The following is a 27,903-nucleotide window of genomic DNA, read 5'->3' as shown; positions in this document are numbered from 1 at the left end:
CCATATCGTATATACCGCCACAGTCCACACAACTAATTCAATAATTGTGATGAAATAAAAATAACTTTAAGTCTTTTAATAGAAACACAGCATCCTTAGAAATATACCAGACGGCGACAGCGACTTGTGAAATAGGAATAAAGACTAAAATTTGGGAAGACATTTCAGGACGGATGTGGCTAAAATAGAAGCGGAAACTCAAAAAACCGGTGTATCGAGTTTAGCGTCGCTGTCAAACAAAAATCTGCTATGTGCAAAACTCTATTTTGAATTTATTAACAAGTAAAAACATTTTCTTATAAACTTTTATATGAAGGTGAATTTTTAGAACTATATCAAATAAAAGCTATAGATAAATGTTAAACATACATAAACATAACAGTTTTTTTTTATACGGTAGATAGGGCTGCGGACTATACGAAAAAATCAAACAGTAGAAATCACAAAAAGTGCACATAGCAGATTTTGGTTTGACAACGACGATATTCTGATTGTGTTTTAAAGACACGAACCTAATTCTAATATATATGTTTGAAAAGATGAAACAAAACCCGCTCTTAATCGTTCTTACTTTAAAGTATCTTTCTGATTTAAGTGGTGCAAAATGTTTTTTGCTTTTCGTTCGAGCCATCTCTTCTATCGAAATCAAAACAGATATGTTAGTATACTATATGGATAGTATGTTTATAGTCGGATTTTTAATTAGACGAAGCCAGCTGACAGTAGCTAATGTCACTTTGTGAAATAATGTTGCTATATTTAAAGTAATAGTGATGCGTTCAGTTCTCGTTCAATCACATAAATGAACAATGAGTGTGAAGAGTTAACCATTAATTTCAAACTATAAAAGAATATTATTTATATTTTACAATAAAATTGTATTAAAGTGATCCAATATAATAATATGTTACTAGTAGTATGTAACTACAATCAGTTTTTTTTTTTATTTTCATTACCTATGTACCTATAATTGTTATATTTTATACATCTATAGTTTCAACTATATGATGCATTGGAAATAGGACAGTCTTACAAGCTTCCTCGCAATGTTTTTCTTAATGTTTAAAACACTCCGTATTTAGTACAGGTAGATACCATAGGAACATAATGTTTCGTCGAAAACTCGTTGGTATGTACAAAGCACGGCTAAAATTGGAACCCCGTGCCCGATATCGGCAGTTCGGCACACTAACTATTCACTAGACAATCGAGGCAATTTCATTAATTCAGGAGTTTTTTCACTCGTTCACTTTGTCACAACACTATTTTTATTTCATCAAAACCTGACAACACAGTAAACGTCAGTTTACTTCGTCTAATAAAAAATCCGACTATAGATACGAAATCGTTAGTCTCGCTAAAACTCGAGAACGGTTGGACCGATTTGGCTAATTTTGGTCTTGAATTATTTGTGGAAGTCCAGAGAAGGTTTAAAAGGTAGATAAATATGAAAATGCTCGGAATTAAATAAAAATTACAATTTTGTTTTTCCTTTGATGTGATTTTATACAAAAGTTTAGGTGTTTTATTTATCGATTGAGACACTACGAAGTCTGCCGGGTCAGCTAGAAATATTATAATTTGCTAAAGAAAACAATGATTGTCGATAAACGATCTTCTGAAACGCGAATCGATAACATGCGATTTGATATACAAATCGGATGGAACATTCGATCATGATTTTAGAAATACGATCAAATACAGATATCGCACATCCCTATTGTATACAGATAATATTATTTTCCTTTGTCTGGGTTGATTCAATGACGTTATTAAGCCGAAGTTCGTATAATAACCTTGATTAAGTTACAACAGGGAAAATCCGTTAAGTCTGGCTAGTCTTTAACATGTTTTGAATGATTTAGTGTAATTAATGTAGTTTTCAAAGAAAAACGTCACAAACCTATTAAAACAGACCTGTAGTATTCGTACATTAAGAAGTTATCAGAGAACAAATATATTTTAAAAATGTTTATAAGCTAAAAACTCAACATTCCTTAGTGTGAAGAAATACAAAAAGCATACGATATTAAATTCACACAATTTAAGATGGTGACGTAACCGGATAACCACCTACGGGAAACATAACTTATTAAGATAAACAAGAATATCGTAAAAAAAAAGCAGAAAAGGACACGCATAAACATCGTATGTAACTTGGCGAGCCTTAAATTCGAAAATATTGGGCAAGCGCCAACACGAATGGACATCCATCTCTGTATTTTATTGCGACAGTACAAAAATAAATTATCTATTGCGAAATAAACAAATTCGTCGTTTATTTATGTTATATTAAATTATATATCTTACTGAAAAATAATACTTAGCTTGATCATTTACCTGGTTCTGAGTATAAATTTAAATCTATTTGTTAGTTTGCCTCAAAATATGATAACGTGCATTATACTGCTGCCTGGCATTTTCTAGGCAAAATTTTGTATTGACAACATTGGTAACGTTTGTTATGGTGTAAAACAATAGCAATTTTGTTATTAAGGACTAACGTTGTCTAGGAACGGTGGCTAGGTTCTTAGTCAATCGCCATCGCTCATGGAAATCGGCCAAGTCAGGCTCACAGTCCAGTGACTGATTAATGCTGACAAAATTTAATAGACGAATGATATATTCAAATGACACAGTAAATTATATTGAAATCGGAACGGAAAATGACTGTCCTGGTTTAAAACTCAATTAGCAGTAAAATGAATGGTTCTGTGATTACGTTAGGACAAGCTGTATTTATTACCTACTTTCGACCACTATTCATGCAATCCAGTCTAAATGCATGATATAATGAAAAGGTTAATTCCCTTATACATATTATATTATGTACACATTTTAAAACAAAAAAATTTTTATTCCTTCCATATCAAATTGGACACGTTTTGTTCACTTAAAACATGCAATAAACTGTGACATTTCCAAGGTTAAAAAATCCTTTTCAACCAATAGTATGACTGAATGCTGATAAAAAAAATATAATGTGTTGAAACAGCGTTCGTGTTGTACGCTCTCTAGAACTAATTTAATTTTATCCCCAAGTTCTCACTCAAACTCTATCTATCTACATCCAGAATCGACCATTGTGTTTCGATTCTCTTTTTATAATGTAATATATAAAGCCAACTGTCAATTCCGATCGGCATTCAAGTATTGTACACTGCATAATAACTAAGAAAGCATAGTGGGTAATGCATACCGCGGTCCTGTGTGGTGTCATTCAAGGAAAACTTCCGCTTCCTCAAACAATTGCTCAAGTACGACATAATTCACCTCAGCCGTATGTGGACAACCTCAAATCTCATACCTTTAAACGAGCAATTCTTGTATATATATATAATATAATCTGAATCTCGGAAACGGCTCCAACGATTTTCATAAAATTTAGTATACAGGGGATTTCGGGGGCGATAAATCGATCTAGCTACGATTTATTTTCAGAAAATGTTGTTTTATTCGTGTTTTCAATAATCAACTGTTCCCGACATCTATTGGCGAATAATAATACTATTTTTCTTAATTGAGGGCAACTAACCGCTTTAAAGACACAACAAGATGGCGTTATCAAAAAATCGCATGGAAAAGTTTGTCTTGAGACGGGCGTGGTTTTTCCAATCACTTGTTTAACCCAATACCTTCAAATGGCTTTTTGTTTTATGACTATTATGTGAAGTAACACTAAAATAACACGAAGAACGATGTATCCACTAAGAAAAATGGTAAACGAAGCTCGTAGATGTCGATGCAAAGACTGTACCTATCTGTTGTGTTTCTTATAACCAATCTATTTGTCTTACCTAATATAAACTAGTTATATTTAAAGTGCTGTTATTGCCGCTAGACAGCGCTCATAAATCAATTGTTAGCTGTAATTTAACTATGAATCTACTAATATATTTCGCAGCACAATGAAATTGGTTAAAACATTTCTTTTTTATAATCATCTGCCGTATCAATACCTATATTAAAAATGAAACGACTAAATGCCAATGAACTTGGACAGCATTAAATCCTTTTGTATGCAAATAAGCTCAATGTATTTCCAGTTACTTTAAAATAAACAAGGTGTACCTATAACTGTGATCATAACAATCATAATATTATTCGGTGCATCGTAAATAGTCAGCCAGTCAAATGAAAATTTGTAAATAAAAAGCTCCATCAAAATCATCAAAAATCTTTATTAAAGAATTATTTTTCAATTAATTCACGGAAAAATTATAACAGGGATTAAAATTATTCTGATCGTATCTATATCGATTTTATTCTATTCTCAAGCTTTTTAAATCACTCGCTTTTTTACTAATAGGTAAAAATGTAAGTAATTTATAACTGAGTAAATTAAATCCGGAAGTGGATCTTGGCCCCCGAAATGAGATCTCGCTGTCTTTTCCGCTTCTCTCCCTTTCTTGCCTGTTATAAGTAAATATTCAAACATAATTGAATACTAAATAATCTATGATTACCAATTGTGGTCGTTCATGGCGTGGAATATGACAGCGTTATCGTTATACCAAAAATATTGCTTTTTACACTTTTCTATATTGATTGCGGCTTATTTGCAGACACTGCGACTATTTACTTCTTTATTCAACATTCTAGTTACAATGACATTAAAAGGAAACTTTTTAGTTACTATATCCAGAAAACACATAGCAAGACCAGAACAACAAATCTCGAATATTCTCGAAAAATGTTTGTTCTTTTTGCGTTTCTAAGCCCTTCATCTGAAAACGATGAAACTTGTTGCTGTTGTTGGTGGCACTTCAGCGTTGGTTTCCATTAAAATACCACCAAAGTAACGTATGCGACACGCGAGTAATTTCAATAAATCGTTTTCTTTACCCAATTAACGATAGTCGATGGAATAGACAGAGCGTGGCTGGGTTTCTCTTACTAAACAATTATTTATGTCAGCTTACTATATTATTACGATGTAATGCTATTCGATTAGACTAAACAGCGGAGCGCCATAAGCCAAAGAAGTATTGAAATGTCACCCGAAAAACCTTACTAGCGGTCTGTAGTGCTGTGACACCCACGCGTATTTATCATCTCTATTCTTGAAGAGATGCAGTCTTTCGTTTCAATTTGAAAGATGGGACAGCTGTCATTCAGGACATGAATTGATATTGTGGCGGGTAGCCATCGCAGAATACAAGATATTTGACAGATGCCTGAATCTCCCTTACGACATTTTCGGTATAAGCTTGCTTATATATAAGTTCCGAACAACAATATTCGGAAAGTCGGTCTAACAAGCACTATCACACGCTCGATGGATCTTTGCTTTGTCGTTAAAGCCTCCAAAGCACCATGACCTGAGATCTCAAGACGGGTGGATGAAATCATTTATCAATGTCTATTAACTTAACATCAGATAACCAAAAGTTCGTCTCTGCGTCTAGTCCAAAAAAAGCCGTTTCGGAATATTCACATCAAAACAGTTTTTTTTTTTTTAAATGAACCTACCAGAAAAATCGTGAACATGTTTTTCGCAACAGCGCCCAAATATTATTCATGAAATGTGACGATCATAGTAAGAACCCGTTAAATAATAGTTTATACTATATACATTCAAAAAATAAATTCGAAAATGTGGAACTTAAAAACGTATTTACTAAAATAGTTACGAACGTACCACAACCGCGAAAAAAAAAGTATAGATTCGCAAAACCAATTTCGTGCGCGATATTATCGAGCGTCTGCCTTGTGCCCCGTAATTGGTGCGGCTTCAACAAAGACAAGAATTAAAGTCCAGTTGTTACCAGTTTTACATGCAATCTCCATCATGTGGAATTCGGAACAAGACACCGACCTGAATGTCGCGAGTAATTGTAGTGTTCAGTTGGCTTCAATTAACCCTTGTGCAGAAGCCGGTGCAATGATAAACGTAGTCGGTTTTCATATTGGGAAACAACCGATGTTCAATTGACATTCATTAACAATGACCAAATTACAATATTCGATAAGTTTCATTCGTTAGATTCAGCGTAAAATTGTATGATACACTAGTTGAACCCGTCCGCTTCGCTGGGCATTTAAAATTAACATTATTATTTCACACACAAAGATTCTCATCATTAACGCCCCCGCAACTGGCGTAGGGAGTCCAACACTCATATAAATATTAGCCTATCCATTAAATACATGTATTTTCTACATGGATACCAAGTTTCAAGTCAATCGGATGCATAGTTCAGTAGTTATAACGGAACATCCGTAAAAACCACTGTAGATTTATATATTAGTATAGATTAATGATTATGATGTTTCTAAATGTAGTTATATTATAAACATTATAAGCCGGTAACTGTATATCGAGCGAGGTAAAGTTATTTAGTATAAGCGACACTCTTGCAACATTACAGCGGAGTCATTTAAAATTTGGAAAAAAATATCATAACAAAAAAGCTACTTCAGTTATTTGAATGGTGTAAACTTAATTGAGGTTCAAATAAGAATATCGAATTGTTGATACAAATACCAAGTAAAACGGACCTTTAATTACAAAGATAAATGTTGCGTATTAAGCGAATTGTCGCTTAAACCAAATAGCCTTTCTACCCGATGGTATGTAGGCGATATGTAGGCGAAGTAAAATGTCCCTTAGAAATAAGGTGACACTCTACAAAACTTGCATACGCCCCGTCATGACCTATGCAAGTGTAGTGTTCACTCACGCGGCCCGCACTCACTTAAAGTCATTCCAAATCATTCAATCCCGTTTTTGCAGGATAGCCGTCGGAGCCCCGTGGTTCGTCAGGAACGTCGACCTCCATGACGACCTGGACTTAGAGTCCACCAGTAAGTATATGCAGTCGGCGTCAATGCGCCACTTTGATAAAGCGGCACGACACGAGAACCCTCTCATCGTGGCCGCCGGTAACTACATTCCCGATCCTGCGGACATAATGGAAAGCAGTCGACGTCGCCCAAAACACGTCATCTCGGATCCTCCCGATTCACTAACGGTGCTTCTAGGTACTTCAAGCACCGGTCACCGTTCTCATCGAACCCGTCGCTTGCGACGAAGGGCTCGACGAGTAAATTAACTCTCAGACACAGCCCACTGAGTTTCTCGCCGGATCTTCTCAGTGGGTCGCGTTTCCGATCCGATGGTAGATTCTGCGAAGCACGACTCTTGCTAGGGTTCGTGTTAGCAACATCGTCAGGTTTGAGCCCCGTGAGCTCACCTACTAAAGTTAGGGTTACGCTGACATAGCCTCTCAAGGCTATCAGCTTAGGTAGGAAAAAAAAAAAAAAAAAAATATCCTTTACCCCTCGATATGATTATTATGTAACAAATAGTGGAACGTTGCTTAGGCAATCTTTAAAAAATTTGTTAATATAATTCTGATAGACGAAATGGGTTATAAAAAAGAAAATACACTGCAATTATTCATTACGTGAAAACGTATGTGTCATCGTTCATTAGCTCATTATAAGACGGAACCGAAGTGAGGACACTCTGTGCACGCAAACATAAAATTACAAGAAGTTGTTTCTCTTCGAAACCAATCTTCAGTACTGGAAACAGTGAATGAAACAATTTTAATTAAGCTACTTTTTTTTTTTTTTATTGCTTAGACGGGTGGACGAGCTCTCGGCCCATCTGGTGTTAAGTGGTTACTCGAGCCCATAGACATCTACAACGTAAATGCGCCACCCACCTTGAGATATAAGTTCTAAGGTCTCAAGTATAGTTACAACGGCTGCCCCACCCCTCAAACCGAAACGCATTACTGCTTCACGGCAGAAATAGGCAGAGCGGCGGTACCTACCCGCGCGGACTCACAAGAGGTCCTGCTACCAGTTTTGTAACGAGGATATTAGCGTAAGTTTTATTGTTTAGTATTAATCGAATGTTGTCGGTCCAGAATCCTTATGATCATGTTCAATCCAATAATGAAAGTGATTAGTTATTGTGGTTGGACGCGACTGAATATTCGCTGATCATATTAAGCGCGGAATATGTGAGAGTGCTACATGAAAATAAGTCATTTCATGAAATGTCCTTATTTAGTTGTTTGTCGTTACTTTAGTTTAAACCATAGAATATTTAGATGTACTAGAGGTCCCACAGTAGTCGAAATTCGACTGTAATTAATTGAAATTGTAAGTTTGTACACTATTATGATTGTAATTTATATTTCTATAATCACAAATTTCACCAAGGCTACACTATAAAAAAATATTAATAAAGACAAATAATATTTAATATATTCTCAATTTGACCACAGACGTCAAGAACCAAAGTTTGACAATAAATAGTATGCATGCGTGTGTGCGTCAAATATGTAGTGTGTGTAATGTTTTCTTTATTGATTTAATGTATCTTTTATGCATTATTTAAAAAAAATATTAGCATTGTGCATTTCTTCTCTATATTCTCTATGAGTGTGGAAAATTTCATACTCCTCCGTCCGCGCAATTTTCGTAAAAAGGGATACAAAGTTTTTGCTTCACGTATTAATTTAGATGTATTTATATGTAGAGCAAAGTAAAAACGCATAATTTTTATGTTTGCATTGCTAAAGCGGATATCATAAGAAACTAAAATAAAGTGTCCATTTAAAATTATTTCCTAAAAATGTACAATTTCCTAAGTGCAACAATACTAAGAATTGAACCAGTATAAAGTTTAGAAAATATTTATGAAAAATTGAAACAAACATCTATATCGTTTAATTTACTCATCATGAATAACTTGAGTATGATAAAAACCGGCAGAATTAATTTTATACAAACAGACACGTATTCAAGATAAGCTAAGACCTAGTTTTTTATCAATGAACTAGCTGACCCGGAAGACTTCTTAGTGTCTCAATCGATAAATAAAATACCTAAACTTTTGTATAAAATTATCTTATAACAAACAAAAGTAATCCGTCCGACGGGGGACACATCAAAGGAAAAACAAAATTGTTATTTTTATTTAATTCCGAGCATTTTCATATTTATCTACCTTTTAAACCTTTTCTGGACTTCCACAAATAATTCAAGACCAAAAATAGCCAAATCGGTCCAGCCGTTTCCGAGTTTTAGCGAGACTAACGATTGATTTTTATATATATAGATTTCAATTTACAAATGAGTTTTTAATTTAATAGCTAGTGGCCGTTTACGAAGTTCCCTGTTGCACGTCATTCCGGACACGGACTGCGACGTTAATTATAGCCCTGTCTGTTTAACTGACCAAAGCAATTAGCCAATGTGGTTGTTCTGGATTACCACAAATAGACGCTCATTAATGTAAATACCTAATAGATCGATAGGTAATTAACTCCAAAACACCCACATCGTTTAGATAATTAAATGATGTGCTAAATTTGTTAGCTAATTTCGAAATGATTAGCCTGTATTTGGTGGTAATAGCGGTGTGGTTTAATGAGCATTTGTGATCGATGGCCCCGTCAAGTGTTCTATGCGTTTATAACAAAAAAATCCTACCTAAGCTAGTAAGTAGCCTTAGAGGGCTATGCCGGCGCCATCGAGCGAGCAGGTGAGCTCACGGGGCTCAAACCTGAGGATCATACCATAATGTGACAGTTTCCTTTGAAATCAAGAAAAACTATAAAAGATGCGAATACAGCAAACTGAATTAACAGACTAATTTCATCTTTTTTTATCATGTTGATACTTGTCAGGAAATTAGAGCGAAGTTATAAAATGCTTGTATTGTGTCGGTTCTAGATGGTAGACATCAGTGCGCCATTTCGCGAAATCGGCACAACACAAGAACCCTTTCGTCGTGGCCGCCGATAACTACATTCCTGTTCCTGTCGGTCCGCAGGTGGTAAAATGGTCGACGTCGCCCAAAATACGTTATTTCGGATCCTCCCGATCCACTAACGGTTCTTTTAGGTACCTCAAGCACCGGTCATCGTTCTCGTTGAACCCATCGCTTATGACGAAGAGCTCAGCGAGTAAACTAACCCACAAACACAGCCCACTGAGTTTCTCGCCGGATCTTCTCAGTGGGTCGCATTTCCGAGCCGGTGGTAGATTCTGCTAAGCACTGCTCTTGCTAGGGTCAGTGTTAACAACTTCGCCAGGTTTGAGCCCCGTGAGCTTACCTACTAGTCCGGTAACGCTGATTTAGCCTCTCAAGGCTATCAGCATAGTTCAGAAAAAATATATCTAGATGTGCGTGCAAAGGTTCAAGCTAATCGGTCTTCAAGTCAATGAAAGTAACGTTCAAAGATTCTGTTACATACAAACAAACATATATATACCAAACTAATAAAATATGGTGTTAAAAAACTAAAGCCATGGTTCATCTGGTGTTGACTGGTTACCTATTGGAGACCATTCACAATTACAGTTCATAAAACGCACACCTTCAGATAACCTTCAGATAGATGAAAGTATCCTCTTATTGGAATAACTTACGTATATTCATTTGTACATGTATACATATACTGCCATAATAACAATCATACGGAATATATATAAGAATGCTTCGCGGCAAAAATGGGTAGGATTTCACGACATTCCGGGTACAATACTCAAACACTGAACCAATATAATACCAGTGAGTACAGAAATACAAAAATTACATGGGCTAGTTTTTTTGTGACTGATTTCATTTCCAGGTTTTTATTTTCCTACCTCTCCTGATAGCCTTGAGAGGCTATTTCAGCTTCACCCTAACGTGTGTAGGTGAGCTCACGGGGCTCAAACCGGAGTGTTGCTAACACTGACCCTAACAAGAGCAGTGCCTCGCAGAATCTACCACCGGATCGGAAACGCGACCCACTGAGAAGATCCGGCGAGAAACTCAGTGGGCTTTTCCAGAAAGTTCATGAACATCTATTAGGTACTTACTTACTATAAAAACTTATGAAGTTAATTCCATTCAAATATTAATGTAATATAAAGCACAAAATTATTTTAGTTCCTGAGGCGGATCAATTGTAGTATAACTGATGGAATAGCTGGCGATAGAAAATGACGCAAGCTAAATTTCTGCGCGCAATTATTGATCACGACAGCTAAGACGTAGTACATATATGCATAGATGTTTGTGTAAATACGTGTTAAATGATGAGTATTATATATAATAATATGTGAGTAAATAAATGCTGGCATCGTTTGTACAGATGTTTTCATGTTTTAATTCGCACTGTATAGCACAACACTAGTTAAAAAAGTCTGGTTTAAAAAAGTTTTGTTGTTGTTGTTTTTTTCGTTTATCATTAATAATAATATACATTATACATGGGTGTTTGTGGAAAACGTATGTATGATTTTTCAGATGGTGTTCAGGTAGAGTAGTAATTTTATTTTATACTTTAGGGTGAATGAACCCACGGCCTATCTGGTGTGAAGTGTTTTCAGTTTATAGACACACACCGCGTGAATGCAGTCACCCACCTTATGAAAAGAACTCGAAATATCATTTGTATTGTATAAATACCGCCCTATCTTACAAACTAGTTGTTTTTTATCTATATATTAATACGTGAAGCAAAAACTTTGTATCCCTTTTTACGAAAATTGCGCGGACGGAGGAGTATGAAATTTTCCACACTTATAGAGAATATAGAGAAGAAGTGCACAACGCTAATTTTTTTTTTAAAATGATGCATAATAGATACTTTAAATCAATAAAGAAAATATTACACACACTACATACCATGTATTTGACGCACGTCGCACACACGCATGCATACTATTATTGTCAAACTTTTGTTCTTGACGTCTGTTGTCAAATTGAGATGAAATACTGTTTGTCTTTGTTATTATTTTTTATAGTGTAGTCTTGGTAAATTTAAGTATAAAACACAATCATAATAGTGTACAAACTACAATTCCAATTAATTATAGTCGAATTTCGACTACTGCGGGACCTCTAGTTTAATGTAATACGTAAACGAATCAAACTTAACATACCTATGAACAAATAGACAGGCATATTTTAAATGGAACAGTGAGTTTATTTGTTTGTAACGCTTTCACGTCTCAGCTGCTCGACCGATCATTCATCATTTAATTTTGCACATGTACATTGTTAGGGATAGAGAAAAGGGTACCTTTCAACAAGAAAAAGCACTATTTACGAGAAATAGCTTTTCATACCTTAGCGCGAAATATGCCGTCTGAAAACTAATCTATATATATAAAAATGAATTGCTGTTCGTTAGTCTCGCTAAAACTCGAGAGCGTCTGGACCGATATGACTAATTTTGGTCTTGAATTATTCGTGGAAATCCAGAGAAGGTTTAAAAGTTGAATAAATATAAAAATGCTCGGAATTAAATATCTATACTAATATTATAAAGAGGAAAGATTTGTTTGTTTGTTTGTTTCGAATAGGCTCCGAAACTACTGGACCGATTTGAAAAATTTTTTTTCCATTAGAAGCCGACATTGTCCCTGATGAACATAGGCTACTTTTTATTATTATTTTTTTTTTTTTTTTTGGTTTCATGTGTGTTTTAATGTTTCCGAAGCGAAGCGAGGGCGGGTCGCTAGTAAATAATAATTTTGTTTTTCCTTTGATGTGTCCCCTATCGGACGGATTCCTTTTGTTTCTTTTAAGTTTATTTTATACTAAAGTTTAAGTATTAGGTTAGGTATTTATTATTTATCGATTGAGGCACTACGAAGTCTGCCGGGTCAGCTATTTGAAATAAAATGGTCCCTGTTTTAGGGCGAAAAAAATAGCACTTTTATTTAGAATATAAGAAATGTTGACGCTGTTTATCAAATCGCATTTCACATCATTTTGTAAAAGCAATATAAATTACTATTTATTTCTTTGTTTCAGAAACTACCGTATCCAAAAGCAGTAGCGTTCATAGTCACAAATGAGTTTTGTGAGAGATTCTCGTATTATGGAATGCGAAGTAAGTTTTTATTTATTTATTTTGTTCTCTGCGTAATAATGTTTTTAGTCATTCAAGTCATTGAGAAGATGTAAGTTGTCATAGTATTTACGGAATTACAACAATCTGTTAAAACTAAACATATTTACAATCGTTGGTATTGCAGTTGTTCAAAGCACTGTTAACAATGTCTGTAGATTTGTATATATAAATATATTTAAGCATAACATACAAACTGATTATTTTTTATTTTATTGCTTACATAGGTGGACGAGCTCACAGTCCACCTGGTGCTAAGTGGTTACTGGAGCCCATAGACATCTACAACGTAAATGCGCCACCCACTTTGAGACATAAGTTCTAAGGTCTCAAGTATAGTTACAGCGGCTGCCCCACCTTTCAAACCGAAACGCATTACTACTTCACGGCAGAAATAAGCACGGTGGTGGTACCTACCCGCGCGGACTCTCAAGAGGTCCTACCACCAGTCAAATCAATAGATCACCGAAATAATTACATATTCATAATATATTATCTATTTAAATCAATTATTCCAATTTATTTATTTATTTGAATATGTTATTTTTGCAATAAATTGAATGTCAACGGAAAATTAAATACATTTCTCATATTACGTAAAGTGTTTAAAAATTAATTAATACGATTAAAAAATTATACCCTTGTTAATCTTTGAAGCTGAACATTTGCACTTGGTATGTACGCGTGTACAATAATTATTTCCAACTTGTGGCAAATAACATGTGTCGCCGTTGCATGTTCAATTGAATGCATTATCCAGTATAGCTTTAACAAGCAGGTATTATCTGTCTGTATGTCGCAACCGATTTCACCACGTATTTGGGTAATCAGACGTATGTACTTGAGTTTACAACGATCTCAATCGACCTATTTCTGTATTTAATAACAACTAGCAGCCCGATCCGGATCCGCTTGGGTCTTTAACAAAAATGTCAACGATATTTGACGTTGTTTTATTTTCTTAACTAAAAGAACACTTATTGTGGCATAAGTATAATACTTAGACATTTGCTACCGCGACACTTTTTGTAAATAATGTGTTCTATAAAGTCGTGTTACATTATTTTATTCTATCATCAATAGCTTTCGCAGGGCACGCGATGTAACGAATATTTTAGGCAATTTATACACCTTGGGTTACATTATTGGAGTTTTAGTAAAGATCCCTAAGGCATAGTGTGGCTTCCAAACAGTGAAAGAATTTTTCAAATCGGTTCAGTAATTTCAGAGCCTATTCAATACAAACAAACAAACAAATCTTTCCTCTTTATAATATTAGTATAGATTATACAACAAATAATGGAGAACATGTTTGTAATATGTGCGAAAACTGGTCAACAAAACAAATTTACTTAATTTATTTTCTTATTCTAAAATATTTAATGAAACATTATCGACTACCTAATTGTTTGCAAATTGCGTTTTTTTTTTTATCTGAACATTTGAACCATGCCTGCTTTTTTGTGTTCAATTTTAACGTACGTATTAAATTATTGTATATCCGACTATCATATTCTACTTTGTTATCGAGAAAAAAAATATTAATAATTTTTTTTCCCACCTCTTGTTATATTTTAATGTCAACCTATCCAACAGTATTAATAAACATTATTAATTTATTTTAAACTAAAAATGTGATTAAACTAATAGATATGCGATCTTCAACGACCACTTTCTGGTAAGGCGCATTGTGAAACGGCAAGGTTATGGGTCTCCTAGCTTATCTTATGGTTATCCCGCCCATTTTTGTCGCGAAGCAATCAAACGTCCGGTTTGAACGGTGCAACGTGTGTTATGATATACAATTCAAATTTAGACCCCATGTCATTGGGTGGGTGGCATTTACTGATTCTTATGTATTCCACTAATCATCTAACCAGGTGGTCCGTGAGTGTCTGCATAGCTTTAATAGCAAAAAACTCATAATCGAACTGGACTGAGTATCGATAATTCCGGATCCAATCATTTCAAGTCCATTTACAAATGTTACATTACAGCCTTTGATTGCAATAAAAAGTTGCATGCGAACTAAAATTGAAAAGGAAATATCCATAACGCAAAACGACCGCCGTAATTACGTCAAGTCAAGAAGAGTTCTTATATCTATAACTATTCAATAACAGAAAATTAAAAACAGTAATTATAGGCAGGTTATTTAAGTAACATTTTTTTATTACGAATTTAATTTCATAACATAAGTCCAAGTCTTCCTCGCAATAAAATGTTCTTGGCCATTTATTTAAGTAGGTTGTTTTCACGTTCAACGATTGCAACAGTTACAAATACAGATGAAACATGCCCGGCAAAACAATGAATTCGACAAATTCGATTATTGCAGATCTCCAAAAAATTAGCATAAGTAACGCTCATGTTCATAGGTGTTCACGGTTGGTAGCTTATAAACAATGCATTCACATCGTTCATGACTTGGGTTTAGGTTGCCCTTGAATTACTTAAGATTTAGCTATTTAAAAAAAAACAAAAAACAAAGACAGAAACAAATAAAAGATAAAAAGCTTACGTAAAACAACTGACCTTCTTTCTCGACCTTGCGATCGTTGACACTGATGTTTAAATTTTTTTTTTTTGCAGCAATTTTGTCTTTGTACCTTCGAGACAAACTGGGCTTCACAGATAATGACGCCACAGTCATCTACCACGTGTTCACGATGTTTGCTTACTTCTTCCCGGTTCTCGGAGCCATGATTGCCGATGGATGGCTCGGAAGATTCAGGTAATTAACTACTCTTACCTCAGTTTCGATTTAAAATAGAATTATTTTATATTTTCTGAAAGTTTGTCGAGAAATATAAACTGCAATCATGTAAAATACTCCTCCATTTTCGCGAGCCGTCGTAATAAGTCGTCCTTGACCACGAAAACAGTACATTGTACGAGTTTTCGGAAATAATACAATAACAATGAAATTAAAGTGAAATTAAACTAGTTTTAATTACACATTCAAGTAGTTCAGTAAAACGGTCAATGACCTCGATTCTTTTTTAAATTTCGATTTTCTATTAAAGCAGGTTTTACTATGTAGTTTTTAATGTATTCCGTTTTTTTTTACAGGACCATATTTTATTTGTCACTGGTCTACGCTACGGGTAGTGTTCTAATTTCGCTGACCGCTATGCCCCCTATCGGCTTGCCGCAGTTGTAAGTTTTTTTTTAACTATCGTGGTTGGGAAGATGTGTTAATGCTCCATCTGGTGTTAAGAACTAACCAGAGCTCTTTGACATCAATCACTTGAACCTGACATCCTATCATGAGTAGGTACTTAAGGTTCAAAGTTTCGTAGGAAAGCTGGTAAAGAAGTGTGGGATCACTAACTTGACTAAACAACCTATTATCACGAAGACCCTCGAACATTACTGATATGATGTATTAATTAAATGCAATCACAGCACAACATCATACCCGATCCTGTGGATCGAATGGTAAACAGTTGACGTCGCCTTAAATACGTCATTACGGATCCTTCCGATCCATTAACGGTGCCTTTAGGTACCTCAAGCACCGGTTACCGTCTTCGCCGAATCTATCGCTTGCGACGAAGGCCTCGACGAGTAAATTAACCCATAGACACAGTCCACTGAGTTTCTCGCCGGATCTTCTTAGTGGACCGCGTTTCCGTTCCAGTAGTAAATTCTGCGAAGCACTGCTCTTGCTAGGGCCAGTGTTACCAACACTTCCGGCTTAAGTCGCGAGAGCTCACCTACACGCTTGGGTAAAGCTATCAGCATAGGGGAAAAAAAAGTACAACATTATTCTACTAATCGACTTTAATATTGTATAGAAGCAATTTGAATTGTTGCACAATAGACATGTATAATTATGTACTAAAAATCAAAATTAAATTTGTGCAAATTCTATATCAATAACTAATTTTGGTAACGGCTAACACGTTGACTCTAAATTTCAGACATAAAAAAAGAGAAACTGTTTATAAAGAAAATCAACAGTCTCTACACAAGTACTATGTGTTCCTGTGTGCTCACAAAAAAACTAAAACCTCAACTGATCAGAAATTGGCACGATTTCGATAAAAATTCGCAAGAGATTTCGCAAAAACATAAATACATAGATTATATACTTTATTTAAAAAAAAAAGAGTCACAATCGGTTTTTTTTCAGTGAACTCACAATATTGGCGTTACTATTGATAGCTTTCGGAACGGGAGGTATTAAGCCCTGTGTGTCTGCTTTCGGAGGAGACCAATTCAAGCTACCAGAGCAGGCAAAATATCTCGGCTACTATTTTTCTCTCTTCTACTTCGCAATAAACGCGGGTAGTTTGATCTCCACCTTCTTGACTCCGATTCTGAGAGCTGACGTTCACTGTTTTGGAGACAGTGATTGCTTTTCATTGGCTTTCGGAGTCCCAGGGATTCTAATGGTGGTTTCGATTTGTAAGTTATTCATTGAATTTGAATAATTTATTTAATAATAATAAACAAAAAAATAACCGTATGGATTTAAAATTTAATTAAAAATAACATTATTTCGTTTTATTGATCAAAAATAAATCCTCATAATAGATGGTTTACATAGAATTTGAAGATTTTAATACAAAGATAATCATTATAGTGCGTATCAAAATGTTTTCAGTGATCTTCGTCGCTGGTCGAAGATTGTATGTAATCAAAAATCCATCAGGAAATGTTCTAGGGAAGGTGTCGACGTGTGTTGGGGTATGTACTTCCATATTTCACAGATGGGTGAATGAGCAAGGTGTTCAGTTTTTACCGGACCCAAAAACGAAAAATAAAACCGAAGTCTCAATTAACACATAGTACATATTTTAAAAGTCAGTCATATTTTAAAAGATCACTCACTGGCTTTTGGCGAAAAGATCGATTATTAAACTTTTGCCTAAGTTTTTACGGAAACTTAATTTACGTGTTACATTTTAAATCTCATCTTAAATCTCAACATTATAAATCATATTGATAGCAATAATAATTTAATAGCTTAATGAATTATTTTACCCACGGGTTACACAAGAAATACCAGGTTATAAATAGGTACATCTCTTATATTCCGATTTAATAACCAACGTAAGTTCTTCTTATATACATAAAATAAAAAAAATAAAAAGTAATCACACTCTAAAATAAAAATATCAGAAATGCTAATTATAAAATATGTATGTATAATGAGTATTTCAATCAGATTACATTTATATAAAAACGGTTGATTGAAATATTAGTGCAAAAACTGCTACTCAGTATATACTTACTTTGAAAAACCCTTTGAAACAATAGAATAAAGATCATAATCCCCATATAACTTTACATAAGCTATTACTAGTACTTACTAAACTACAATAATATAATTACGTCATATTGAAAAGTGGTTTCAAATTGACTCGAGCCCTAAGAAATAAACTTACACTTTGAAACAATAGAATAAAGATCATAATCTCCATATAGCTTTACAAAAGCTATTACTGGTACTTACTAAACTACAATAATATAATTACTTCATATTGAAAAGTACTTTCGAATTGACTCAAGCTCTAAGAAAAAAACTTAGGCGTGGTTATTTGTTTGCAGATAATCAAAAAATTAATGCTATTAAATTTTATTACATTCAGCATGCTGTGGTCAAATCCATCAAAAACAAACAGAAGAGAGACCACTGGTTGGACCACGCTGACGAGAAGTATGACAAGAGCCTAATCGAGGATATAAAGTCGCTGTTCAGGGTTTTGGTGCTATTCATTCCTCTACCAGTATTTTGGGCACTTTTTGATCAGCAGGTATTTTAAAAACACATTTTGAATATTCATATTTTATTTATTTATTTTTAAATAAACAAAATAAGAAATAGTAAAAAAAGTACAGTTGAATATCTTTGCTATTTGTCAGGGTTCCAGATGGACCTTCCAAGCTGACAGGATGGAACAAGACATAGGTAGCTGGACGCTTAAAGCTGATCAGATGCAAGTCCTCAATCCTTTCCTGATCTTAATATTTATTCCTCTCTTTGAAGTGGTAAGTCAAATAACTCAATCAACCACGAGTCATGATCGTTAACTTTAAAATTATTTCGCGTTCAGATTTCTTTGAACTTACTAAGTTTTATTTCAGGCAATTTATCCATTCCTAACTTGGTGCAGACTGATAAAGAAACCGCTACACAAAATGATTTGGGGTGGAATATTAGCAGCTTGCGCATTCCTTATTTCAGGAATAGTTGAATTAAATCTTTTGGTATATATATTTTTATACAAATTTCGATTAATATTAATTTTTATAAAATCCAGTTCATATGTTCATGTTTGTGTTTTTTTTTAAATATTTTCAGCCTACATACGGTACTCCGGTATCGGAAGGGTTGGCTCAACTCCGAGTGTACAACGGATTTGACTGTAATTTTACAATCAACACAGGAGATTTCAACGCCAACAATAACAATATTCATACTATTGGACCACTTTCGGTCTATGAGCATCTGGATATTAACGCAGATGGGTCTATTGAACTGCCGTATTATGTACGTGGCGAAGGAAATTGTTCGAATATCGTGTACAATGGAAATTTCTATTTAAAAGAAAATACTGCTAACTCTTTCTTCATTAATCGGGAGGGAATTTCTAACTTCACTGATAATAATGACAAAGCAATCAACGGAGTAAGCGTTAGGTAATTATTTCAATGTTTGAACTTTTATTGTACGTGTAACTTTTATTTTCAGTCCATTGATCACAAACTCACGTTCCTTCAAAATTAAAATAAATTAATTAATTATAATTAAAATACATTTTGTAATCTATAAATCATTTTACGTAGTTTTATAATTCATCATGGTGATAGTTATGACAAGTTTTCGGATTAAAATACTTCTCATAAATATCACTCCAAAAGGAAAACATTTCTTGTTCCTTTCTTGGTTCAATTATTCTAAATTTATTTCCTATTAGCAGCATGTTATATTTATTTGCGGATACCGGAGGCCAAGTGATCTCCCCTTTAAAGTTCGGCGGTGTTGGATCACCATGTTTCACAAAATTAGACCAAAGTTCAGTTATTTTCTTAATAAACACTCTATCTCTGTGCTTTTCATCTTTGTTTACTTTTACGTAAACATCAACCAGTGGCTCGCAATTAAATAAATAGCAAATTTCATCTCCGCTTGAGGCTCCCTTGACTTTTGCATTCGATTCACCTATCGATGTCGCTTTGAATGCATTGAAGTAGCCCTCATAGTTGAATTTATAAAGGAATACGTTATTTTTAAATTTCTTGTAATGAGTTTTAACAAATTTGAAAATAGGATACACATGTAAATCAGAAACGTATTTTAAAAACATTCCAAGAGAATTTTCAGAAATCGTAACATTAAAATATGTTTTCTTTATTTCATTCGCAACTTGAACGTATGCTTCTGATCCATATTTGTGAATGCATCCATCGTGAAATGGAACAATGAATTTGAATGAATTTGTCATTGAATTCAATAATTTTGCGTTATGGAGGAAAGGTATAGCTTCTGAAATACATTCTTGGCTGTTAAAGCCCATCAAAATCGGTTTAGATCCCTGACTCTTATCTTCAGATTCATAATATTCGAATGGTGTTTTCAAAAATAAGGTTTTCTTAACATTTCTATCAACGATAGGTAGAAAAGGTATCAAAGGCCGTTGATGGTCGGTTATTTCTTTCCTACTATAAATTTTACTTGCAGCTTGAACAATATCTTTTGTTGAAGCATTTTCTAAATTTTTCATATCAAGTTTCTTCAGTTCCTTTCGTAATTTTCTTTCTTCTGAAACATGGTCTTTTTTTAAAAGTGACGGCGAAAACATCGCTCCACTATGTAATATTAACTTCGAGAATAAGTTGTTATGTTTAGTTGTCGATAACATAGATATAAGCGTCGCAGCGGACCCACTACCCATTAAGGTCAATTGATTTTTATCACCTCCAAACGACTTCAAGTTTTTTTTTATCCACTTCAATGCAACTACTATATCTTTTAGACCCATATTTGTATGCGTATCTGAATTATTCAGTTTCGCAAAACCAAATGCGCCAATTCTATGGTTAAGTGTAATGACAATCACATTATTGTCTATAAAAAAGTCTGGTCCGTGTAACTGGCTGAAGCTTGATGCGAAAGCGTATCCGTGGATCCACACAAGTGCGGCTTTTAATTTGTCTCCCGATTTCGGAATGTTTGGCGTGTAAATGTTTAGATGGAGACAATCTTCGTATCCATACAGTGCGTACTTGTGAACTATGTGCGCTTGAGGGCACGCGCCTCGATACTCCACACTTGCGTCGAGAGGTCGTTTCCAATTCTTCAGTTTTTTTGGATTTTTAAACCTCAATTCCCTTACCGGAGCTTCAGCGTACGGTACTCCGTAAAACGCGAAATAAACGTTGCCATCAAAAACGGTCAACCGACTCATACCAACGATCGTTCCCTGTTCAACTTTGACACGAACTTTATAGCATTCCGCTCCAAAAAATGTGAAGATTGAAAAAAGCAAATTCAATACATGCATACGTAACGTTACTACTTCTTGACGCATTATCAAGTTATAATTTCATTTTATGTTTCTTCGATTGAATTATCGTCGCTCTTGTTTTATTCGCAAGTTTTCAGATTTAATTAAATTTTTACATACACACACACACACTCACACAAACACAAAGTATTTTACTTTTATTCGATTAAGTTTTGTGTTCTTTGTACAGGTTTTTGTCAAACGTCCAAACTTCGGTGACCGTTGCAATCGTGGAATCAAAGAAGAACAAAACTAAACTGTCACTGCAAAGCGATGATATCAGTCAGGTGAAGATCACCAAGGGCAATGGCGATGTTTTAGTGAACGACCAAAAAGTATTAGAAGGATATGCATTTAAATCTGGAGCAGTCTACACTATCAATGTTTACGAAGACACGGACGGTGCTTATGTAAGTTTTTATTGATGGACAGAGGTCAAAGGACTGAGCCAATTTAACAGTTAAAATCAATTCCAACGCGTTCTGCGAAGTTGCATTATAAAATTATATTAGCTTTTGACGGCGTGTCTGCTTGTGTTAATATAGAAATAATCCCTCAAGAATAGTGCTTTTTCGGCAATAAATAGTCCCTTATTTCTTTTTTTCTGAACTCCTGATCCGTTGAGTAGCTAAAACGTGACAAACAAATTCAGAACTCACTTTCTCATTTGCAATATTAGTAATTACTTATTGATGTCTAAGTTTATTGGTGATATTCACGTGGATGGTGGTATTTATGGGTTCCTCACAATCATCGAGGTGAACTGCCAACACTACTAAATACTACTACGACTTACTACTAAATACATCAATGGGATGTTACTTAGTTTTTTGTTTCTTAATGCCTTCACAAAATAATTGAATTGGACTTAAATTTTAAAAGCAGCTCAAAAACGAAAGGATGTTGATGATAGAAAACAATATAAACAGGTCGTTACTTTGAATTTTAGATGAGGAAATTATTCAACGTATAATCTACTTGAATCTTTTTTTACAGCAAGCAAATCCAGTGATTATAACTCCACCAAATAGTATACACATTCTCTGGTTGATACCTCAGTACGTTGTGATGACTATGGGCGAAGTGATGTTTTCAGTAACTGGTTTAGAGTTCTCTTTCACACAAGCGCCAGCTAGTATGAAGTCTGTACTACAATCGGTCTGGCTTCTCACTGTCGCTTTTGGAAATTTGATCGTTGTTCTCATAGTGGAAGGGAACTTTTTGGATGCTCAGGTAACAAAAAAGTCAACTTTGAATTAGTGAACCGCATGTTAATAATTTCAGTTTACATTGGATTTTTTTATTGCCCTTGTAGGCAGAGGGCCCACCTAATGGTGAGTGGTTACCGTCGCCCATGGACTGCAGCAATGACAGGGGAAAAGCCAAGCCGCTGCCTACCAATACAATAACTAATCTAAACTTAACTTAACAATATCTTAATTTAAATAAATAATAGTTTAAAAAACTAACAAAATACGATAATAATAACAAAATACTAACAAAAACAAACTATAATTCAAATTTATTATTAAAATTTATTTTTATTTTTAGTTGGTTTTTCTATAATAGCGTATTTTCTTAGGTTTTTTTAACTATTATTTATTTTTCATTTTTAGTTGAATTTAAATTTTTTCAATATTTTTTTATATTGAATTGTCATCGGTTCTTAAAAAGTATGTATACCAAATTTCGAGTTAATCCGACGGGGGGTTAAAATCATGTTCAAAGGTTCCGTTACAAACATACGTACCTACGTCTGAAGCTAATAAAAGCGTATTAAAATGAAAGCTAATCTAATTATGTTATTTTATTACAGTGGAAAGAATTCTTCTTGTTCGCCGGTCTTATGTTATTGGACATGTTCATTTTCACGGCGATGGCGTTCAGATACAAGTACGTGGATCACAAATCGAGCACAGAGGAGGATATTGCCGTTGAAGAGATCAAAATGCCGGAAAAACCAACAATACAACAAAAAGACAATTAGATTTTAAGTTTTAATTTAATAAAGTTTATGATTTTAGAATGTTTAATATGATTTTAGTTTTCCTATCCATGTCCTTGAAGTGGAAATGACGATGGCACCACAGGTTGAACTCCATATAATACTTAATATAGTGTAATCTTTCAAGGCCACATACAAAAATATTTTCATATCTAATACTCAATAATTTAGATACAGGATTATATGTTAGATTTAGTAATGATTCTGAAGGAATCGAAGGTCTTCTAATTTCAAATATATTTACTTCAAATAACATACTATATATAATACAGCTCCGAACTATTTATTTAATGTTTTTTTTTTTCTTACGCATGTAGGTACTGGTCAACGTTCGTAACATTTTTTTTACTATGCTGTACCTACTTAAATTTGTTTTCGGTAAAATAAATAATTTTATAGTAATACTTTCGCCTCCGTGTCTGTAATGAAATCTTTGAATGTGATTTTCACTCACTTCAATACAATGGATTAAATCAATATATTTTTTTATTGCTTAGATGTGTGGACGAGCTCACAGCCCCCCTGGTGTTAAGTGGTTACTGGAGCCCATAGACATCTACAACGTAAATGCGCCACACACCTTGAGATATTGTTCTAAGGTCTCAGTATAGTCACAACGGCTGCCCCACCCTTTGAACCGAAACGCATTACTGCTTCACGGCAGAAATAGGCGGGGCGGTGGTACCTACCTGTGCGGACTCACAAGAGGTCCTACCATCAGTAAATCAAGTACAATCATCCCAATTTTTTTTAACATGAGGTTTATTTTAACTTTACATCACTATAAAATGAACACATAAAAAAAGTATTTTCTACTTTAAGTCGACTAGCGACAACAAATATTTTTTTTTACACTGCTATTTATTTTAATGTATTTATAAGGACTATAAGAAAACCAGCGGACCACTTAGCGCTGCACTACACCAGGCAACTGACCGGAACCGATGGAGACTGGCAGTCGACAAGCTGAAACGGAGTCACGATCCTCAGCAATGAGGGAGCGACGGAGAAGAAGAAGAAGAATAAGGACTATTAAGAGCTGTATTTTTATTCAAGAACATGCCGTCATCGCCACGCAGGGAAGCTCTACCACTCGAACTGTGCAATCTGTTTATTCGAAGAACGTTAACACATTAAACAATTAGTTCTGGTTAATTTGTGTGTTGTTCCCATAGGACTTACAGGGTCGGACATACGAGGGGTTTCGCGTTCCCTAAACTAACCCTCGTGACGATTCAACTTCAAAATGGGGTCGGGACAGTGACTGTCAAACTTTAGCTGCCTGCGTAGAATTTTTCCTTAAGCTGTATGAATTATTGTTCCATATAAACCCATCAATAATTTAATCATTGATTAAAGTTCAAAGTGTAGTAATTATGTAACAGAAATAAAAATTTAAATCTAGTAATAGAATCGACAAATATTCAGAAGGATTTTGTTAGATTGTTCATATTACCAAAATCAGACAAATAATGTTAACATTGGTGGTTGAGTAGAGTAGGCTTCAGCATTTAAGCATAAGTATTCATTATATTTTAATGTGAACAAATCTTGAAAACTTAAAAAACCAAAATATGGCATTTTACGGTTACAGTTTATATTTAATATTGACCTTCCAAAATTTGAGAACCGCAGTATACACTACAATGATGAGCATCAGTCTGTTGACGTCTTGTTAATAATTGCGTATAATAAATGCTTAAATACAACAAACACAAAATAAATACGGGTTGGGGTTTAACAATGAGAGCGATTTAGTTTCCGATCTATTGATTCGATCAGATTTTTGTCTAAGTACTCAGAATATTTTGAATTTTAAGTGACTATAAGTAATGATAAATGACCGTATTGCAAAAAGATGTATATTTTTTAATTTAACATACAGAAATTTAAGAAAATTGGAGTCAAGTTTAAACCATAACTTTTTATTCTCAACTACATTTATTAAAAAATTCTCTGTAGGTATCTTTTTTACTTATTTTATGTATTGCTGGTATTTCAAATAACTGTATATCTGAAGTCAATTTAAAACCAGTTTGCCAAGATTTGATAAGTTAAAGCATATCAGTAACTCTGATATTTTTACGGCTGAAAATTTTTATTTTAAATATTCATAATATCGAAAAATCCCATTTAAAAGTGTTACAGTAAATGACATTAAGTCCTTCGAAAAAAAAAAATTAAAACGATTCGGTTTTTGATAAGCAAAGCAAAAAAAGTAATCGATTTAAGTTTGAGTGTTTATAAATAATGTCGATACGAATTAATTAAGTGCTGTCAGTAGAATGTTCTGGTGAAGGCGTCGATACATGTTCCGGGCACTTTGAGGGACGCGTGTCGGTCGCGGGTCGCACGCGGCTCCGGCACGCGACCTTTAGCCACGCGGCCTGCAGTACAAAGGAACTACAAACCACGTGTGTGCACTCGTTGGATAATCTCCATCGAGCATATGCAGCCAAATAAATAAATTAAGCAAATCCGATGTGGTTTTTTGTTCAGACTTTCTGTTTTTTTATATTCAAAATTAAACTACAAATTATCGATTTCAGTATCGACACTTTATTGAAACATTCCGGGTGAGAAAATTTGAAACGTTAGTTCATTCCAGTATCGTACTGTTACGACAACTTCCTTAAACGCTTTATAAGTAAAACAATAATTCTTAGATACAGCAAAAACACGAAGTTTCCTATTTACAGAATAATCATCCCCAGTAACGTGGTCGTTTAGAATAGAACACACACAAGAATCCGCAAGACAAATGAGAACCGACGGGGTATCTCACGCGAAAAACTATCAAACATGGTCCCCGTGGGCGGGGTGGGTCACGCGTAAGGCACGTGCCTAGGTTCTAGGGTCGCCAGTTGCCGCGACAAATCAATTACAGGGTGGACTAGGGCATGACTTCCGAATACGGAATTAGCGCCAAATTATGGTCGTTGCCGAAATTGCTTGTTTATGAAAGGGTGACTCGCTAATTTATAGGCATAGCGAAATATTCGTGTTGTGTCTAAGTACATACAGTTAATCTAATGGATAGTGTGTGAAATTTGTCAGTTGATGTGAACGAATACGCAGTCAAGAACACAGTTTTGATGAGCTCATCGTTATGAGAGAGTAGGTTTGAAAACGCTACAGAGAGATAACATCTTGGCCGGTAACGATAATGTCAATATGAAGTTCCATCGGGGATACACCAAAAAACACATTTACGTATTCATAACTAGCCAAAAGAGATGTTGCCGAATAAAAATTTAGCTTGGGAGTATTATAATTTAGATTAGAGGTAGGTATTAGGAAACTGTTCGCTCAGTGAGTACACTCACTGAGCGAACAGTTAATTAAAGATTTCACTATCGAATGATCTCAAAAATCAGATCGAGTCTAGAAGTTTAAATATTATCCTGAATTTTACTAAATTTTCAAATAACCTATGCGACCTCAATTCGATTCGTGATTGATTTTGAAAGTTCATGTTTCATTTGTAGCCATTATAGTACTATCGACCGATCGTCGTAGTAGTCTCTCACCGCTTACTTACCTACTCCTCTATTTCCTGCGTTACGTGCCTGTGGTAGGGCATGCATAGGGTAGGGCATTCCTGCCATTAGGCAACCGTTTTGGACAGCCGTCATTCCAATCCAATTCAACCTATAGTCTTGTATATATGGTGGAACACAAAAAGGACAGTTATTCAGGTTGTAGTGGATCTCTTACAGCTGTTTTATATGTTAGCTAATAAACAAATAACTTTTTTTTAAGATCCCTTTGCAAGTTACAATATATCTACACTTAGTTCTTGAAGTCTTTTTTTTCCAAGAGAAGGTAAACTAAACAATATATAAATAAAGGCCCGTGATATAAAATACGTGATAACTTAATAATGATACCCATGTTTCTCGATAAATTTTGAAATTAATTCAAAATTTCATCATCTTTAAACTTTTACACAGAATAAAAATTTCTGTTCAGTAAACGTTTATACATAGTTTTGTGACAGTCTGGTAACCACATGAATTAAAAAAAACAACACTCGATTTCACAGCACCTCTGCACTTGACAGAAGCTGCGTTTTATAACATTTTTAGGCCTGTCAAAAACATACCAGGGTCCACCAATGAGGGAGAAGAGTACACATCGATCCAGTGACACTCCCACTCTGCTGGTGCCTCGTGAAAAAAGACGTAAATAACAAAGAAACGTTAAGCTAGTTGCTGAAAACTGACGTGTTCTTTTCGGTAAAAAGAATTTGTTTACGTTTATATTCACATGAAAAACACAATCTCGAAGTTAGTTAATACACACTAGTTCACGACGGTTATTTAGATTCATTAATTTTTTAGACTGAAATTTTATTTTACAAAGACGACGCATTTTATATTTATACCAAAAAAGACGTGTATTTAGGAAAAATTAAAAAATGGGTGATAAATGAATAAATTTTGTTTTAGCCCCTCTATGCAGACACTTCAGTTGCCCCGCCCATTTCTTCCCCAACTGTTTAAAG

General features: G+C 34.5%; 1 protein-coding gene across 1 annotated transcript in view; it reads left to right on the top strand.

The window, feature by feature from the left end:
* LOC101736151 (peptide transporter family 1) overlaps positions 1-23,424 on the top strand; it is a 35,212-nt gene extending 11,788 nt beyond the window's left edge. Inside the window, exons 2-13 of the mRNA XM_004929942.5 lie at positions 12,776-12,854; positions 15,465-15,606; positions 15,945-16,031; positions 17,011-17,285; positions 17,485-17,567; positions 18,473-18,637; positions 18,747-18,872; positions 18,969-19,091; positions 19,186-19,523; positions 21,582-21,801; positions 22,388-22,624; positions 23,208-23,424. Of these exons, the coding sequence (XP_004929999.1) occupies positions 12,776-12,854; positions 15,465-15,606; positions 15,945-16,031; positions 17,011-17,285; positions 17,485-17,567; positions 18,473-18,637; positions 18,747-18,872; positions 18,969-19,091; positions 19,186-19,523; positions 21,582-21,801; positions 22,388-22,624; positions 23,208-23,378 (2,046 nt within the window). The 3' untranslated portion in view covers positions 23,379-23,424. The remainder of the gene's footprint in view (positions 1-12,775; positions 12,855-15,464; positions 15,607-15,944; positions 16,032-17,010; positions 17,286-17,484; positions 17,568-18,472; positions 18,638-18,746; positions 18,873-18,968; positions 19,092-19,185; positions 19,524-21,581; positions 21,802-22,387; positions 22,625-23,207) is intronic.
* Positions 23,425-27,903: the final 4,479 nt, after the last annotated feature.

Source organism: Bombyx mori, chromosome 1, assembly GCF_030269925.1.
Source record: "Bombyx mori chromosome 1, ASM3026992v2".
Classification (NCBI taxonomy): domain Eukaryota; kingdom Metazoa; phylum Arthropoda; class Insecta; order Lepidoptera; family Bombycidae; genus Bombyx; species Bombyx mori.
The sequence above is the reverse complement of the archived record's forward strand: the minus strand, read 5'-3'. Positions and strand labels throughout refer to the sequence as shown.